This window comes from Cicer arietinum, chromosome 5, assembly GCF_000331145.2.
Source record: "Cicer arietinum cultivar CDC Frontier isolate Library 1 chromosome 5, Cicar.CDCFrontier_v2.0, whole genome shotgun sequence".
In the NCBI taxonomy this organism is placed as follows: Eukaryota; Viridiplantae; Streptophyta; class Magnoliopsida; order Fabales; family Fabaceae; genus Cicer; species Cicer arietinum.
The window spans coordinates 49,082,094-49,102,648 of NC_021164.2; the positions used below are offsets into that span (position 1 = coordinate 49,082,094).

At 28.2% G+C, this 20,555-nt stretch overlaps 2 protein-coding genes across 2 annotated transcripts; both read left to right on the plus strand.

Moving 5' to 3' along the window:
• Window positions 1-284: 284 nt before the first annotated feature.
• On the plus strand, window positions 285-3,652 carry LOC140920486 (uncharacterized). The gene is made up of 5 exons (XM_073368767.1): window positions 285-683; window positions 871-1,087; window positions 1,623-2,192; window positions 2,775-2,899; window positions 2,981-3,652. Exons 1-5 carry the CDS (start codon window positions 285-287, stop codon window positions 3,650-3,652), a joined length of 1,983 nt encoding a protein of 660 aa, XP_073224868.1.
• A 114-nt stretch (window positions 3,653-3,766) lies between these two features.
• LOC105852115 (uncharacterized) lies at window positions 3,767-4,327 on the plus strand. Its single transcript, XM_012715728.1, has one exon. The coding sequence runs from the start codon at window positions 3,767-3,769 to the stop codon at window positions 4,325-4,327; it is 561 nt and encodes a 186-aa protein (XP_012571182.1).
• The last annotated feature ends 16,228 nt before the right edge of the window (window positions 4,328-20,555 follow it).

Consider the following 20,555-nt stretch of genomic DNA (forward strand, 5'->3'; position numbering starts at 1 on the left):
TATAGTGTTTGCTTGTTTGTTCCTGAAATGTTACTCAGTTCAACCTATTAGATTTATCAAATGATACATGTATATTGTATGTTTGTTAATTATGTCAAAATCATGATCAAGAGGACTTATGTCTAACAAGGTTAACTAATGGGAGACAAAATAACCTGCCCTCTTGCTCAGAAGTTGTTGCGCTTTTAGTTGATGAAAGCTCAAATGAAGAAAGTCATCGGGATATAATTGTTGAACACAAAACAATTGGTCTTCAGAGAAATACAAAATTGCACCCAAGTTTCATGGCACTACAATACCCATTATTATTTCCATATGGAGAAGATGGTTATAGGATTGGTATAAGTCATCGAAATCCAGAAACAGGGATTTGTTACAAGCGAAAAACAGTTACTATGAGACAATATTATTCTTTTCGCTTGCAACAACGAGCTGGAGAGGCACAAACATTGTTACGGAGTGGGCGTTTGTTCCAACAGTACATGGTGGATACTTATGCTTCGATCGAAGAAGTTAGAATCAATTGGATTAGAAAGAATCAAAAGCAATTGCATGCAGAACTATATAATGGATTGAGAGATGCTATTAATCAAGGAAATGTCATGACAAATTCAGTTGGTAGAATGACAATTCTTCCATTGTCTTATACTGGTGGACCACGATATCGTGTTCAAAATTACCAGGTAGATAATTATTTCAGGATCTATATTTATTCATGCATTATATACATACCCAACAAATCTTTGTGACTTCCAATATATTTTTCTTTCAAATAAATCCCCTTTCATGCTATTCTTCGACTATACTTACGATGCATATATCTGAATTTGTTAAACGTCTCTCTAAACTAACAATTGAAATCATACTCAGGATGCAATGGCTATATGTCGATATGCTGGATATCCCAACCTATTTTTAACATTCACATGCAACCCAAAATGGCCAGAAATACAATTTTTCCTTGAAATTGTTGAAGGACAAAAAAGTGACGACAGACCCGACATCATTAGCCGTGTTTTCTCTATTAAGTTATGGGAGCTAATCAATGATATTAAACGTCAACAAATATTTGGTAAAGTCACAGCAGGTAATATATTTTGTCTCAATTTTAATTCATTTTAGTCTTTGATTACTTTTTTCTTTTCTCTTAACTATATTGTGGCTCAATTGGAAAAATGATTTTGCATAAATAGAGATAAGCCCATATAGACGAGGACACAAGTTGAGATATACATGCAACAATTACAAATGCAAGACAAAATAAGAGATTTTTCTATAATAATGAAACTGGTCAAAAATGATACAGAAAATGAAAGCACAAATTAGAAATTAAGTATGCTTTTTCTAATTCCTTTCGTTGAATCTGTGTCACATAAATATAAATATAAGTATAAAAATGAGTTGAATCAATTTTACACACAATCTGCATAAGTTTCAGTATAAGTACATGTAATTTGAAGTTTTAAAGTTGTTGGTAACAAATCTCCGAAGGATAGTCCAATAGTTTAGTCAATTGATTTAATATTTTTGCTCAAAAGCTATGAATATTAAAATATAAATATCCCATAATAGTTTTATTTATTTCATTCTTTTTAATTATGTGTTTCTTTTTTTTTTAACAGTTGTGTACACTATTGAATTTCAAAAAAGAGGTTTACCCCATGCACACATATTAGTGTTCTTACATTCCGAAGATAAAATACAAACACCATCTAAGATTGATAATACCATATCCGCAGAAATTCCGGATAAAGATATTGACCCTATTACTTTTAGTGTAGTTGAACGATTTATGATACATGGACCATGTGGTATTTTAAATAAAAAATCTCCATGTATGGTTAATGGAAAATGTGGGAAGCACTATCCAAAGAGATTTCATGATAAAACATCAATAGATGAAGATGGGTTCCCTATATATATGCGACAAAATGGTGGTCGATATATCTTGAAGAATGGTAGCCAACTTGATAGTCGGTATGTGGTCCCATACAATAGACATCTTTTGATAAAAGATGATGCCCATGTTAATGTTGAGCTTTGCAATCGTTCTAGAGCAATTAAATATCTTTTCAAATATATCAACAAAGGTCCTGATCGAGTTAGAGTAGTCATCTCTAATGTAGAAAACTTTGATAACAGTTCAACAAGTTCAATGCACTTTTGTGATGAAATTAAAGAGTATCTTGATTGTAGATATATTTCTCCATCAGAGGCTTCGTGGAGAATTTTCAAGTTTAATATGTTTTTTTGAGAACCAGCTGTCGAACGCCTTTCCTTTCACCTCCATGGGCAACAAACAATATTTTTTCCAGAATCTATGTGTATTTCTACCATTTTAAATAGAGAAGGAATTGAAACCACGATGTTCACAGAGTGGATGAAAATGAACTCTGTAGACATGGAAGCTCGAAAACTAACATATGCAGAATTTCCTACTAAATATGTTTGGAACAAGACTAGCAAAAAGTGGACCAGACGGAAAAATGGAAGGTGTGTTGGAAGAATATATTATCTTCCTCCCACAAGTGGAGAAAAATTTTATTTACGAATGCTCTTAAACAAAGTACGAGGCAGTCGATCATTCGAAGATATTAAAACTTTTAATGGGTTTGTACATCTAACTTATAAGGATGCATGTTATGCACTTGGTTTACTAGAGGATGATAAAGAATTTGATGATTGTATTAAAGATGCAGCGACATAGGGTACTGGAATTCAACTATGCCAGCTCTTCTCAACAATTTTACTGAATTGTATTGTTATTAATCTAGGTTTGCTTTGGGAATCTAATTCGAAGTTACTTTCTGAAGATATTTTATACAGGAAACGCCGACTACTAAACTTTCTCGACCTCCATTTGGAAGATTACAAAGGAATTGCCATTCCCAATAGCAATGTAATTAAGGAAGTGAACAACCGTCTTATTACGGATGAGCTAAATTATGATATGTCAAAAATGCATGAAGAATACTCTTAGTTGCTACACGGTCTTAATTCAGATCAAAAGGCAATTCATGATTTTGTGCTTCAATCAATTACCTTGAACTTTGGAAAGTTATTCTTTGTGTATGGTTCTGGTGGAACGGGAAAAACTTACCTTTGGCGAACACTACTTGCAAAATTAAGATCAGAAGGTAAGATTGCTCTAGCTATTGCAACTTCTGACATTGCTGAATTAATTATGCAAACATCTTTAATTATTTGGGATGAGGCACCCATGGCCAACAAATATTGCTTTGAGGCAGTAGATCGATCACTTCGTGATATTATGAAAGGAATCAAAGAAGACTACGGTTTGAAACCATTTGGTGGAATAACTATTGTATTAGGTGGTAACTTTCGTCAGATTTTACCTGTAGTTCGAAAAGGTGATAGGCATGATATGATCCAAGCTTGCATAAAAAATCCATATCTTTGGAATTCATGTGAGGTTCATTTGATACGTCAAAATATGCGTCTACAATCAAATGAGTTGGACTCAATCTCAAAAGATGCAATGCAAAACTTCGCAGATTGGATACTTGATGTAGGTGATGGAAAACAATGCTCGAATATCGGAGAATCATGGATATCAATAGAACAAAACTTGATGCTCCCAAAATCACATGATGATTTTCAATCTATAGTTGACGCTATTTATCCAAATTGAAATAGCCACATTAGGGACACATATTACCTTGTGTCGCGGGCTATCTTGACACCTACAAATGAAATAGTTGATGATATAAATCAACGCATTTTGAATAATTTCACAGGCGAAGAAATGATATATTTATCATCAGACTCAATTTGTAAGGCAGATTTCAATATTCAAGATCAAGATCTTCTTTACCCTACTGAGTTTTTGAATGCACTCAAATTTTCGGGTTTGCCATCACATATTTTAAGGCTTAAAAATGGAGAAGTAGTTATGTTAATGAGAAATTTGAATCAAGGAGTTGGGCTATGTAATGGTACAAGAATGAAAATTACACAACTTGGAAAATGGTTTGTGGAAGGAGAGGTGTTGAGTGGATCTATCATTGGAGATAAAGTTCTCATTCCAAGAATATCTTTGTCGCCTTCAGAATCCAATTGGCCTTTTATTCTTAATCGAAGACAGTATCCTATATCATTATGTTTTGCCATGACAATAAATAAAAGTCAAGGACAATCGTTGCAGCACGTTGGATTATATTTGCCTAAACAAGTATTTACTCATGGACAATTGTATGTCGCCATCTCGAGAGTAACCAATCGAAATGGATTACATATTCTTAGTAACGACGATGAGAAGCCCAATGAAAACAAGGTCTTAAATATTGTGTACAAAGAGATTCTTTAGTTGTTTGTTTACATGATTGTGCAGGTAACACAACAGCATTTGTATACAATCTGTTACTGAATGCTTACTGAAAAATTATATATTTTACAAATATTTTAAAAACCAATCATTTTTTTTATTATAGTTATTTTGGTCTTTACATGTCATTTGGTTGTTGGCAACTACAGTTGGATTTCAATTATACTCAACTCTTTGTCTATATATCCTTCAATTTTCATTTTACAAACTGATAATTTTCTTTCTTTAATTTATCAGAATTCTATGACAAAATGGGAATGTTAATGTACACTGCAGAAACAAGACTGCCCTTAGACGTCAACATGGTGGAATGCTTGCAGCCTACTTGATTCTTGGTTAGTTTCACTGATGTTTTTCATCGGGTTAGTTAAAACTAAAGTTATTTGTATACAAATTCTCAACACACACCTTATGCCTATTAGCGAACATATAGAGGGTGATATGAGTGGTCGTTTACTTCCATATAAACTCCTGGATAGTTGTTTGTCAATTGTCAGTCTTATTTTTCCCTGTTGTGATCTATCATCCAAGTATTCAACCATAGCTGACATATTATTTGGGAATCTTATTGGAAAATGAATTTATTTGCATACTAGAAGACACATGTTTATTACAATCATATGCTAAAGGTTGGAGGATTATTTCCAAGTAGCTATAGTTTATGTCTTTTTTTTTCCCTCAATTTCTTCAAGCTTGCAGAGGTTTTCGCTAGGGATGGGGTGTCGTTTTCGACTACTTGTGAAAATCTTCTCCCTGGACCTTGGATAATTGATGACCTTCATACTTTAAAATTAAAATGGAGTAACAACTCCTAGAAGAAGGTAAGTCTCATATGGTGGAAGAAATATACAATTCTTTTAATTCAATTTATAATTCCGAAATATTTTGTCCAAGGGCAGTTTGATAATCAGTTTTCTTTATCATTGCAGGTTATCATATTTGTTGATAACTCTGGTGGAGATATTATTTTGGGTATTTTGCCGGTCTGGAAATTTGAATCTCATTGCCATAACAAAGTTATTTGATAAAATCCTTATAGCACACAGCTTCACAAAAAACTATTATTCTCAGTTCAAACTAAATACTAGGATCTAATTGTTTAGCCGATGCCTTGCAATCAGATGATTTTGATGTTTTCTCACGAACCAGTGTCAACTTTGCCACAGTATCCTGTAACTATGCACCCTTAAATGAAAATTTGTAAAAAGATAGGAGTAGAGCAAATTACAAATATAGCTTTGTATACATGTTTAACAAATATAGTCTATTAGTAATACATTCTTTCTTTCCACCAATAAATTTTTGTATCACTTTCTTTTTTTATATTTTTTTTATTAATTTTTTATAAATAAATTTACAACAATTCACATTTCCGCCTATAACTTACAATCGAACTTATTCATCTCATCACTTTTGTCATCAGTTGAGACTCACTACTACATATTTATTAATGGCCTCCGTAGTTACTCACAAAGTAACAACTTCTTCTTACCATTTAATTGTTTTCTTATTTATCTTCTTTACTTTATTAACTATATATTAAATTAATTAATAGCATAATTATTGATTCATATTAATATTATCAACCCCAAAATAATATAAAATTATTATTAATAAGTAATTAAAATTATAACTTTAAGACTAAGTAATATTTTACATTTTATAATTAAGTAAATAAGATGCATATTATTTTGTCAATTGTTTTTATAAACTACGAGTATCATGGAAATTTTTCAAATTTTAAATTTTAAAATTAATGACTTCGATCATTTTAATCATTAATCTTTCTAGAAATTGTGATTTTTTTAGGGTTTAGGGTTTATGATTTATAAACATTCAAACTATTATTATTATTATTATTATTATTATTATTATTATTATTATTATTATTATTATTATTATTATTATTATTATTATTATTGTTATTGTTATTGTTATTATTATTATTATTATTATTATTATTATTATTATTATTATTATTATTATTATTATTGTTATTATTATTATTATTATTATTATTATTATTACAGTAATTGTAATCATTAATCTTTAACTATTTAATTATTTAATAAAAAATTCGATATTTGAAATATTTATTTCAAAAACGAAATCCAAAATTTATAACAAGCCAGTTATAAAATATTAATTGTAAGCCAATTATAACTATATATCAAATTCAATTAATATCTTTAACTATATATCAAGTACATTTTATAAGTAACTAAATAAGATGCATTTTATGTATCGTGGAATTTTTTTGGTAATTCATTTTTTTTTAAATTAGATATTACAATTTTAATTTACAAATATTTAAACAATTATTAATATTAATAGATAAATGATAATTATTAATATTTAACTATTTATTTAATTGTTGTCACTTTTAACAAAATAATATCGGATATATTATAATTTTAATTTACAAACATTAAAACTATTATTATTATTATTATTATTAATAGAATAATCATAATAATTAATCTTTAACTATTTAATTATTTAATAAAAAAAGTTGAAATTTTAATGTTTAATTTAAATACTGAAATAAAAAATTTATAACAATTCGGTTACAAAATATTAATTGTCAATCAATTATAACTATACATCAAATACAATTAATTACAAATGCCTTTTGTTTTCTTATTTATGTTATTTACTTGATTAACTATAGATTAAAATATTTTTTAGCAACATTATTAACTCATATAAATATTGTCAAGCCTAAATAAATTAAAATTAATATTAATAATTAAATAAAAATTTAACTAGATTGCCTTATCGTGTTTAATATTTTACATTTTATAATTAGATAAATAAGATATATGTATGTATCGTGGAATTTTTTTTAATGATTAATTTTTTTAAAATCAGTTATATGAAATTTTAATTTACAAATATTTAAACTATTATTAATATTAATAGACTAATTATAATTATTAATTTTTAACTGTTTATTTAATTGGTGTCACTTTTAACAAAATAAATTCTGATATATTACAATTTTTATTTATAAACATTCAAACTATTATTATCATTATTATTATTATTATTATTATTATTCTTATTATTATCATTATTATTATTATTATTATTATTATTATTAATAGAGTAATCATAATCATTAATTTTTAACTATTTCATTATTTAACAAATAAAAACAATATTTATATTTTTAGTTTCAAAATTGAAATCCTAAATTTATAACAATTCAGTTACAAAATATTAATTGTCAATCAATTATAAATATACATCAAATACAATTAATTGCAAATGTCTTTTGTTTTCTTATTTATGTTGTTTAATTGATTAACTATATATTAAATTATTTTTTACAAACATTATTGACTCAGATTAATATTATCAACACTAAATAAATTAAAATTATTATTAATAATTAAATAAAAATTTAACTATAGTGTCTTATCGTGTTTAATATTTTACATTTTATAATTAACTAAATAAGATGCATTTTATGTTTGTCGATTTTTTCAATAAATTTTCAATTTAAAAAAAATAACGTATATTGCAATTTTAATTTACAAAAATTATAACTATTATTAATATTAATAGAGTATTTAAAATTATTAATCTTTAACAATTTATTTAATTGATGTCACTTTAAAAAAAAAATAAATCAATCCATATCTGTTCAGTTCTAGTTTCTTTAACAAAAAAAAATTCAAATTTAAATTTTTAGTTTCAAAATTGAAATTTATATTATCAAAATCGAAATTCAAAATTTATAACAATTCGGTTACAAAGTATTAATTGTCAAACAATTATATTTATACATCAAATACAAATAATTCATAATGAATAACTTTAATTTCATGCCATTAACACAATGAAACAACTAACTATTTAATTATTTAACAAATAAAATAAAAATTTAGATTTTTAGTTTCAAAATTGAAATCCTAAATTTATAACAATTTGGTTACAAAATATTAATTGTCAACCAATTATAAATATACATCATATACAATTAATTGCAAATGTCTTTTGTTTTCTTATTTATGTTCTTTACTTGATTAACTATATATTAAATTATTTTTTACAAACATTATTGACTCATATTAATATTATCAACACTAAATAAATTAAAATTATTATTAATAATTAAATAAAAGTTTAACTATATTGTCTTATCGTGTTTAATATTTTACATTTTATGATTAACTAAATAAGATGCATTTTATGTTTGTCGATTTTTTTAATATATTTTCAATTTAAAAAAAAAAGGTATATTGCAATTTTAATTTACAAAAATTATAATTATTATTAATATTAATAGAGTATTTATAATTATTAATTTTTTATTATTTATTTAATTGATGTCACTTTTAACAAAATCAATCAATCCATACTTGTTGAGTTCCAGTTTCTTTAACAAAAATATTTTCAAATTTTAATTTTTAGTTTCAAAATTGAAATTTATATTTTCAAAATCGAAATCCAAATTTTATAACAATTCCGTTACAAAGTATTAATTGTCAAACAATTATATTTATACATCAAATACAAATAATTCAAAATAAATAACTTTAATTTCATGTCATTAAAACAATGAAACAACTAACTATTTAATTAGTTAACAAATAAAATGAAAAATTAGATTTTTAGTTTCAAAATTGAAATCCTAAATTTATAACAATTCGGTTACAAAATATTAATTGTCAATGAATTATATATATACATCAAATACAATTAATTGCAAATGTCTTTTGTTTTCTTATTTATGTTCTTTACTTTATTAACTATATATTAAATTATTTTTTACAAACGTTATTGAATCGTATTAATATTATCAACACTAAATAAATTAAAATTATTATTAATAATTAAATAAAAATTTAACTATATTGTCTTATCGTGTTGAATATTTTACATTTTATAATTAACTAAATAAGATGCATTTTATGTTTGTCGAATTTTTTTTATAAATTTTCAATTTTTTTTTAAAACAGGTATATTGAAATTTTAAATAACTAAAATTAAAACTATTATTAATATTAATAGAGTATTTATAATTATTATTCTTTAACTATTTATTTAATTTATGTCACTTTTAACAAAATAAATCAATCCAGTTTCTGTAAGAAAAAAATTTCAAATTTAAGTTTTTAGTTTCATAATTGAAAATTATATTTTCAAAACCGAAATCCAAAATTTTTAACAATTCTGTTACAAAGTATTAATTGTCAAATAATTATATTTATACATCAAATACAAATAATTCAAAACGAATAACTTTAATTTCATGTCATTAACACAATGAAACAACAAATTAAATTTAATAAATTTTAGAAGAAATAAAAACTGAACAAAATTCAAATACAAATATTTTTATACTATATATATTCATCAATATCCAAACTAGAAAATCAAAAACAAAATATCTAACATCTCTGAAATACATATTTTGCAAAACAATTTCAGATGGACTATACTCTTCTTGAACATCTTTAATGATCAACGCGATAATTGGAGTATCAGAGTTCGAATTGTTCGTATGTGTACTGTCTACACTACACAAAGTGAGAATGAACCAATATCTTTGGACATGATTTTGTTGGATTAAAAGGTATACAATCACAATTATTGAACATTTACATTTTTATTTGTCTATATATATATATATATATCATTATTTTTTTCACATTTTTTTGCTATTCAAAAAAATTTTATTTAATTTTTTAAATGATCACTTCTAACATTATTTTACTTTAACTCACAGAAAACACCTTTGCATGCAACAATCAAAAAACAACTTCTCTCGACTTTCAAAAACATGATACAAGAAGCTGATATATACAAAGAAGGCATGGTTTTTCACCGGCAAATGATTCTTATAGACCTGTCGTAGGAACAAAGAAGGCATGATTTTTTACCACAACTATTGTAAATAAAATCCAGGACCCACAATTTACCATTCAAAAACATTACTTCGATTTTATTTCCTTCAAATCACTACCCCAAAGATTGGGAGATAAAGTCAATCTAACGGGTAATAATTCTTTCAATAAAAATTTAAATTTTAAAAATATCAAATATATATTATTTTGTACTAACGATTTTTTTTTATTGCAGACATCATTCACTGCATGATGTTGGACATGAAGAGCAAGTTTATGTTGTTGACAAGCCTACAAAAATACTCAGACTATAAATCAAAATGCATGGGTAATAATTTTTAATATAAAATACAAAACAATTTAAATTCAAAACATACTAACAGTATTATAATTTCATTGCTAAATAACATTTAACATATTATTTATTTTTGGCTTTAATTATTAGGGGTGAAACTATCAAAGTCAGTTTATGGAGAAACATAGTTGCTGATTTTCAACTCTTATTTGTCCATCACAAGCTACATGATGGTCCTAAGGTTGTTGCAATAACATCAACCACGGTTAAAAAATTTAGAGGTCTCAACATTAATATTAATTTCATTTTTTACACAACATTCTAATAAATTTTCTATTTTTTATACTGTAACTGTTAGTGCACATTCACTTTTTTTTATTGTAATTACATATGACTACTCAATCAACTCAACTTCAACAACAAGGGTTTATATTAACCTAGACATACCTGAACTCAATATGCTTTCACAAAGGTCTACCATTTACATCAGGTGCACTTACTTACTTAACACCACATATATAAATGCAATCACATTATTTTCATCAATTAAACTTTTTAGCCCAAATTGAGAGATTATATACATAAAAATTTATATTTCTATTAGATTTTCATATAATTTATATAATATCAACAGTTTACATAAAAATTTACATTTATATTGGATTTTCATATAATTTATATAATATCTACAATTTTTATATAATTTTTCAAAAATACAGGAAAGGATATTCACAATCTGTGCAACTATCAATGACATTGATTACAAATTTGGATGGAATTACATTGGATGTGAAAATTGTCTCACAAAATTAACTCAACAAGGCCAACAATACTATTGTCCCTCGTGTAACATGACATAAAGTACCCTGCACCAAGGTATCACATAAAAATTTTACTTTCTCTACAATCATTTTATTTAAATCATAATTATTACATGATTTTTTATAGGTTCAAGATTCAATTGAGAGTGTCAGATGAAACAGCAACAACAACATTTACTATGATAAAGAAGCTCAAAAACTCCTCAACACTACAGCAACTCAACTTTTGGAGAAATTGGACAACATAGAAAGGCCATCCACTCTACAAAATTTGTGTAACCGCAAGCTCATTTTTGAAATACGGTTGTCTGATAAGAACTTGAAAGAAGGATCGCAAACATATACGATCTCAAGAACTTTTGTCTCGGCCAACATTTTCCTCGATCCAACAAATAGTATCCACATCAAACAGGTATGACGTTTACATAATTTAAAACAATAAACATTTTATTTTATGGATAATTATTGTCAACCATGAAATAATAAACCATTGTATTCTCTTCCAATAACTAGGAACCAAAGTCACCGCAACCGTCAACGTCCAACTCAAATGACAAAGAGGATATAAAACAAAAAGGTAAAATACATGAAGAAGTGCACTATAGAGATGAGGATAATGATAAGGACAACAATGACAACCAGTTATCCAAAGGAAAAATCAAGGTAGAACAAAACAATAAAAATATTCAGATATCATCTTCAGATGAAGATACAATCAAGACAACAGTTACAAAAAAAAATAAGATTATGGTCGAGAATATTACATCATCCGACGAAGAGCCCATCCTTCTACATACCTTAAGGGGAACAAAAAAGAAGAAACCAAAAGAAAAACAATCTGGAAGTGTAATGAAATTGATCAAACAAAAAAAAACCAAAATAAGTGGAAAAAATTAAAATTGATGAATGTATTTCCAAATATTTCACTTTAATAATTTTTAAATTCAACAATAAAGTAGTACTTTTTGTAACTCAATTTCAATTATCAAATACATTACTTCTATTCTACAAATGACATTGCTACAATCTATTATATATTTATTATAATATATTAAAAAAATTAACTCCCACACCATATGTTGAAATGTCATGGATGGAGATATGATTTGTTAATCTTTTTGCCTACTTTTTATTTTCCACAAGTTATATACACAGTCTACTATCTTTTACTATTTCTCCTAATTAGATATTATTTTATAACGTCTACTCAATATTTTCTAAATTAATCTCATTAATATTTACTTTATTATTTCATAATGTCTACTCACCATTTTCTAAATTAATCCTACATTATATAATTGTATACATTTTTTCATAATATATAATATTGAATTTAATAACATTAAAAATTTCTTAAAATTCTTTTGAATTAACGACGTTCATCTTTGACAATTGAGACATGAAATATCATATTAATTTTTTAAAAAATACACTTATATTAATAAATTAAAACAATTTAAAATTAAACTCGCGCAATGCGCGGGTCATATTCTAGTTAATGTTATCTTCAATGCATGTTGTTATTTCTTACTCTCTTTTTATCAATCATATCTACATGTGGCTTCATATTTGCTTTCGAGTTCACAACTGCAGCTTGAAAAGTAGGATCCTCCAAATGACCAACAAATCTTCAAGTGACACTAAAAGATTTAGTTTCACAACTTGTTTGTGTATGTAAGAAATCATCCCTATTTGAAATATAGTAAGAGACCCATAAACTTTAGCATTTGAAGAAACATTCAATTTAGATGTGTTGCCTTTGTCAAACCCATTTAAATTAGCTTCACAAAATGCCACCTTGGATAATGATTCAGGTTTCTCTACTAACTACTTTGGTTTTTCTTGATTGGCACATGGCTTTAAGAAAGCTTAAACAGTTACTTGTCTTGGTGCATTAGAAAACTATTTATTTTCAACTATAGGACAAACTTCTTTTCCCTTGTCTATGTTGTTGGAACCAAGTCGATCCATCAAACAATTCCTTGTGTGTTTTGATGTTTACAAAGGTACTTTGTGAGAACAATTTATTGCACTAATGATTTCAAGAAATATGTAGAAATTAGAACACGAAAATGATACCACCACATGAAGTCGCCAGAGGATACGACCAAATGATACCACCAGATGAAGTCTCTAGAGGATATCACCAAAGGAAGTAAAGAAGTCAGAGGAAACCAAATCAAATCAATCAACGAAATCCTCAAAATCGGATAAATGCACGTTATGGAAAAGTTCATGCATCTGCCTCTGATAGCGTGCTTCTGATAGTTCAACATGTTTTTGATAGTTCAACGTGTTTCTGCGTCTGCCTCTAAAGGTTCAGCATGCCTCTGAAGAAATATGTAAGACCCATAATTTTAAAGTACCATTTATGTATAATTGGTGTATTTTGGATTTTGGCTCGGAGGCTTTTAAGCCAAAGTTAATAATATTTTGGAGTTTTATAATCAAAAAGATATTTTGATGCCAATTAAAATTCCTCGTCGATTTATAAATTGAAATTAACTGCGGTGAATCCTTTACGGATAATTGAATGCGTTCCGGGTGAAACGGTAATTTAACAAATATCTAGGTATTTTGAGATATTTGTTAAGTTATATTTATTATCTATATATGTTTGTTTGGAGGGAAAAAGAAAAGAAAACTAGAAGGAAGGAAAAGGAAAAGAAAAGAGTATATAAAGGAAAGAAGGAAAAAGGAAGAAAGGAAAAACAAAGGAAAGAAAAAGAAAGGAAGGAAAATTGGAATTTTCCATCTTCTTCCTCTGATCCACCGTGAACCACTTTTCTCTCCTTCTCCCGTTTTCATTTTCGTCGCTTTCTTTTCTTCAAAACTAGTAACCCAAGGTTGGGTGAGAGTTAGATCAAGGTTTTCGCAACTCCACTCTTCCTCTTTGATTCGAAAACGAAGAAAAACGGTATTTGAGATCCAAACACAAACCCCTCCATTTCTTCTAGATCCAAGCTTCATTTCTCGAAGAGATAGAAGGGAAAGTTGCTCACCACCACACGACGGTGCTAGTGAACTAATTTGGAAGCGGCGTTGCGAGCGGAGATTTTACCGGAATTACTCGCGGTACCGGAAACACACGTTAAAGCTAACGTTGAGGTAAGGGCTCCTTCCAAACTTCTAGTTTGCATTAGGGACTTATCTGTGGTTGTGTAGGAAGGAATTTGTTAGGGTTTAATGTATTGATTTGGTGAAAAACGAAACTGATGTGTTATGGGTAAAACCTTAGAGTTAGGTTTTGTTTATGTTGATGTATGGTTCGTGATAAAGGAATTTGAAGTCATTGTGTAAGATTATGATTAAATTAAATTTGATGTATCTGGGTGTTATGTTGCGTTGATTTGTGTTCGTTGTATTTGGTTAATTGGTGTGGTTGTTGTGAATTATGGTTTGAATGTGAAAGTATGTTTGAATTTGTTTCTGTGGAATTTGAAAACCATTAGAGTTAAACGAGTATTAAAAATGGGGAATCTTTTAATACCTCGGTTTGCTTAATGTGTATTTGAGGGAAATGCTTAAGTTAACTGGGCGTTGAGAATGGGGAATCTCTTAATGTCTCGGTTACTTAACTATCGTTTTTGAAAATCGTCCCGGTAAATGAGTATTAAGAATGGGGAATCTCTTAATGACTCGTTTACTGAATGTTTTGTGTGAAAATCGTTTAAGTCAAAAGTATATTAAGAATGGGGAATCTCTTAATATGTCTGTTTGCTTAACATTTTGTTTTGAAAATCATTAAGATAAATCGGTATTAAGAACGGGGAATCTCTTAATGACTTATTTATTTAATGTTGTTTGAAAGTCGTTTAAGTTAAATGAGTATTAAAAATGGGGAATCTTTTAATATCTGCATTTGCTTAACGATTGTTGTGAATGGAGTCTGTGTATGCTCATGCATTTCATTTGGTAAATTGTGTCGACCCGTGATAGGTGACACCTTGGTAAACTGTACGGACCCGTGATAGGTTGTACGTTTGCGATTTACATTTTAGTAAATCGTGTTGACCCGTGATAGGTGACACCTTGGTAAACTGTACGGACCCGTGATAGGTTGTACGTTTGCGATTTACATTTTAGTAAATCGTGTTGACCCGTGATAGGTGACACCTTGGTAAACTGTACGGACCCGTGATAGGTTGTACGTTTGCGATTTACATTTTAGTAAATCGTGTTGACCCGTGATAGGTGACACCTTGGTAAACTGTACTGACCCGTGATAGGTGGTACATTTACGATTCCCGCTTTTTCTTTTAGTAAATCGTGTTGACCCGTGATAGGTGACACCATGGTAACTGTACTGACCCGTGATAGGTGGTACGTTTATGATTTACGCATTTTAGTAAATCGTGCTGACCCGTGATAGGTGGCACCTCGGTAATTGGTACTTTGGCCTGCGATAGGCGGTACAATTATGATTTACGGCCCTTCGAGGAGGGTTTTGGTTTGGAATTCCGAGTCCATGCATTTTGGCATATACGCATTGCATTAGGGTGCTTGGCACACGAGTCGTGTTTGATTGAGTTTTATGATTGAGTGATTTGAATTTGATTTATCGTGTTAATTGCGTTGAAAATGCTAAGTGTTATGTGTTGATTATTGTGTGTAAGTAAGATGGTTATCGAGATCCCAATTGCCGTGGTAATCGCTTTTAAGGTGCATGCTTAGTTGAAAGGTTATTTTGAGCATTTAAAATCTTAATTGCTATGTGTTAACTGTTATTTTTTTTGGTTGGTGACCCTTTACAATTATTGTGGAAATCTGGGCTTTGCCCTCAGATGAGAGTCAGGACGGTCCTACCGGTTCGTACCCTACGGACGGGAATGGAGATGGGAACGCGTGACTGCAGTTACGTTAGGAGGATCTCACGGGGCGCATGGAGATACTCAGGGTGTATAGCTTTTTGGTAGGATGATCAGATTAGGATGACGTATAGGGACTAGGTGTCCTTCTTTTTGGATTGGAGTATTTTTAGTTTGGAAAACTGTACTTATACTAATATTGTCAGTTTGACTTTTTACTTGAATGGGTTTCATGTACCATTTGTTATTGTGTAAATGTTTTGGATTTATAATTGGAGAAACTTTTCTGCTGCTTGTAAATTATAATGACTCAATTATTTATCCAAAGGCATTTCCTGATTTAATTCTCTATTTTATTTTAATTCCTTTTGAAAAAAAAAATATACCCTCGCTTTGAAAAACGGGGTGTTACAAAATATGTGCCTCTAAAGATTTTGTGTACCTCTAAAGATTTTGTGTGCCTCTGAAGAATTATGTGCCTCTCAAAAGATTCAACGTGTTTTTGGAGTTCTTGTGTCTCTAATGAATAATAACTTTAGCATGTCTTTGATGAATAGTAACTTTAGCATGCCCCAAACAAACAGTAACTTTAGCATGCCTCTGATCAACAACAATTGTAGGCTCTGATGAATAGTAACTACAACATACTTCTAAAGCAAATATCTGAATCCATTGGTCAAGTTTGCATCTGAAGCAAATATTCCGCTGACTCTGAAGATTGCATCCTATTCCAGAATGTTGTCTATGATACAAAACACACTTGTAAGTTGCATTGACTCTAATAATGCAACAAAGGTGAAGTTTCTCATGCCACTAATTCAAAGTCACGCAACTTTGCATCTGCCTCAGACTATGATTATTCAATCAACACAACATATGACTCCAACAATCAAGTCAATAATAATGATGGAGAAAAGTCAATAAATTTGATGGAAGGTCAAAGGCTCTGATAGATTGAGAAACATATTGAATTAGACTTAGCCATATTCTTATCTCTAAAGGTCCAAGAACAAGCCCAAATTTGTTCTCGCCCAAATCCAATCAAGCGTATGAATGAAGACTCAAGTGAATCAATTTACAAATGTAATTTGAAAAAATATGCACAATATCTTTCTAGAAGAATTGCTTAGATCAGATTGGGAAATAAAAAATTGCCTAACAATCGAATTATCAAGATCGTATCAATCAAAATTATATTTGGAAGAAATCTCTATTGACCAAGGTAAATTTAAGATACGATTCAAAACTCAGCAATAAATTCATGAAGCCTAATTTTATCTATAAATAGTGGAATAAGGCTAAAGAAGAGATGTACAACACGAACACACAAACTCATAAATCCTAAAAACCAAGGTTATTCAGAAAAACCTCAAGAGCTCAATTTTTTAAGTATGCGCGGTTTAAAGGTTTTAAGTTCTAGCAAAGCACTCGTTCAACTTTATATTATTTAGTGCTTAATGCTTCATTGTAAGTGTGAAAAATCATTGTATAAAATCTACTTATGAGAAGCAAAACCAAATCAGTTCCAATCTCTTGTAACCCATCCTAGTAGTGGATTTAGTTTACCTCTAACAATTTATGGATCTCAGGTTGTGTAGAGAAGACTTGACTTGTAGGATCAAGGTGTAGTTTGCCTCAAAAGGTTTGTAGGTTCATGTTCATGTTTTAAATTAGTGGATAAATTCTTTTGTGTGACGGGACTGCACATTTTTCTTTTGACACATCATTAAAAGAATTACATTCCATCATGTTTTGGACCAATATTCTATTTGGAAACTAAAATTGGGGACAAATAAAATAGATGGACTATTTTCATGATTCAGCTAAAATAAGGGGACAAAAACTGCAATTAAGTCTTAATAATAATTAATTTTTTTATTATTGTATAATAATAATTATTTTTATTATATTAATTATAATAAATATGACTTTTAAATTTATTATTTTATATATATGAATAATTGCAAAATCAAGACGCAAATGAGAACTCAAAAAAAAAAAAAAAGGAGACAATGTTAGTTCTTTCAATTAATCGGGAGCCCGTTGCCATTCTTTAAGTCTATAAGGGTCTGTTTGATGGACATTATAGAATGGAGACATCATAGGATGATGAGCAGGATAGAGACAAGATATGATATGGACGGGATAAAAAGTTATCATGTCATGTGTTTGATGTGCACATTAAATATATCATCACATCAGATAACCAAATGATATGATTTAAATTTTGATAAAATGACAAATTTGTCCTTATAATCTATTTAATTTTTTTTCTTTCAAAATAAAATTCATATATTTTTTATAAATAAATACAAAAATATAAATAATTTTTATGAAGTAATTTTATATACTTGTAAAATTGTGATTTCTCTATCCATCACAATTGAAGAATGATTCAGTGTCATAACATCATGGATCGATCAAACTCTCTAAAAATTCCTCCTTAATCCCTCTCTATCCATTAGTTGATTTATAATGCTACGCTTTTCGTAGAACCACATGAAGAATACTCACTATCATAAAAATCACTAAACAAAGTTCAATCATCTCTAAAAATATTAGCTCTAACATTAAATATATCATCACATCATTTTGCTCTTGTGAATTCATATTTACATATATATAAAAGTATTATTATTATTATTATTATTATTATTATTATTATTATTATTATTATTATTATTAATCATCAACACAAAATAGAACATCAATACATCATAACACAAAACATGGATGACATTCCATCAACTGTTTTTTGAAACATCAATCGAAGTTTATCATTAGTAACATAAATCTCAAACATCAAAGATGATATAGAAATAAAGTAAATATGAACCAAAGAAACAATCGAAAATTCTCTAAATCAAAGTTTATTTTTCCAATTTTACAATATGAACACAATCATAACTTTATCTTGTTATAGAATAAAATAAATAAGAAAACCAAAAACATCAGAGCAGAGCAGATATGAAAAGAGAAAATCAATCTATCATCAACAATCATAAAATCAACTCAATATCAATAACATAAAATAAGAGGAAACCAAAAAATTATTTCATCAACACATAAAAAAGGTTAAATGTATTTTAATTCCCATAAAATTTCAAAATTTTGCTTATAGCTTATTTTTTTCATAAATTTATATCTCATATATTTAAAATTTGATAGCTTTCAATAAAGTCTCAATAAGAAAATTAAAGGAAATTAGGGCAAATATGAAAACAAGCAGTAGAGAGGAGCACGATGGTGGTGGTGGAGAGGGAGGCGAGAGCGACAGTGGAGAGGGAGGGACATTGGAGAGGGGATGGAGAGGAGAAGACGGTGGAGAGGGAGGGTGAGAGGAACATGGAAACATGAATAGGAAAGGGAAAAATGATAAAATATTTCTTAACTGATTAGAAAATAAGGTTGAAGCAAGATATACGTTTAAAAAATTGGATTAACGTATCGTATGAGATTTGATGTATCAAATAAACGATTAGAGTGAAGTAAGATAGGTTTTTCTCCTTGTATTGTTCGTCAAACGGACCCTAAGGGTTTGGCTATAGACAACTAAGAAGAATTACTCTCATTTAAATTATTTTATTTTCACTTTTTGTTAAATATGGTACTTAATTAGAAAACTTTAGAGTGAGAGTTAGTTTTGGGTAGTTAGTTAGTTGTAACTAATTTGTTTGTTCCTCCTAAATTGTAAACAACTTGTATATAAGCCAAAACAAGTGAAGAAAAAGAGAAGCCAAACATGCTACTACAAAATTTATTTAGTGTTTTTTTTTTTATAAAAAAATGACAAGTGAGACTTCGACAACCAAGAAGTAATCAACAATGCATGTTGTCGCGTCCGGTTTGTCCGCAAAAAAAAAAATAAAAAGAGTCGCCACAAATTTTATTTTTATTAAAGGAAAAATTGGATAAAACCTAAAATAATATTTTTGAATTAAAAATTTGGATTCGGGAGTCGATTACGAGTAGGGAAGTATTATCGCCCTACAACGTCCGTTAAAACGGTTACCCTATAATTAATTATATACAAACTATTTATTTATTTATTTATTTATTTATTTTTACCCCAAAAAGAATAATAAAAAAATTAAATTATTTACATTAATGAAAGAAAAAAAATAGTTGTTTTATTAATTTGGTTTGACAAGGGAAAAACCTTGCTCCTACGTATCCCCAGGTGCAATAGGGAAATCAAAACTCACGTAGTTCTTGGGTAGAAAATATTGATGTGTTGACCGATTTTATTATTATTTTTATTTATATATGTATCAAAAAAATAAAAAATAAAAAATGTAATAATAGTAATAATGATGATAATAATAATAATAATAATAATAATAATAATAATAATAATATTTATTCATGGATTATATTTTCTATATTTGTTTTAAAGTAAAGAAAAAAAATTTATTCTTCTTTTAAAATAAT

Bases quoted from the DNA above. Each gene is read 5' to 3' on its own strand.
- LOC140920486 (XM_073368767.1), top strand. From the start codon at position 285: ATGGCACTACAATACCCATTATTATTTCCATATGGAGAAGATGGTTAT. The intron at 684-870 runs GTAGATAATTAT...AATCATACTCAG, and splicing joins ATCGTGTTCAAAATTACCAG to GATGCAATGGCTATATGTCG. The intron at 2,900-2,980 runs GTAATTAAGGAA...GAATACTCTTAG, and splicing joins TTGCCATTCCCAATAGCAAT to TTGCTACACGGTCTTAATTC.
- LOC105852115 (XM_012715728.1), top strand. From the start codon at position 3,767: ATGATATATTTATCATCAGACTCAATTTGTAAGGCAGATTTCAATATT.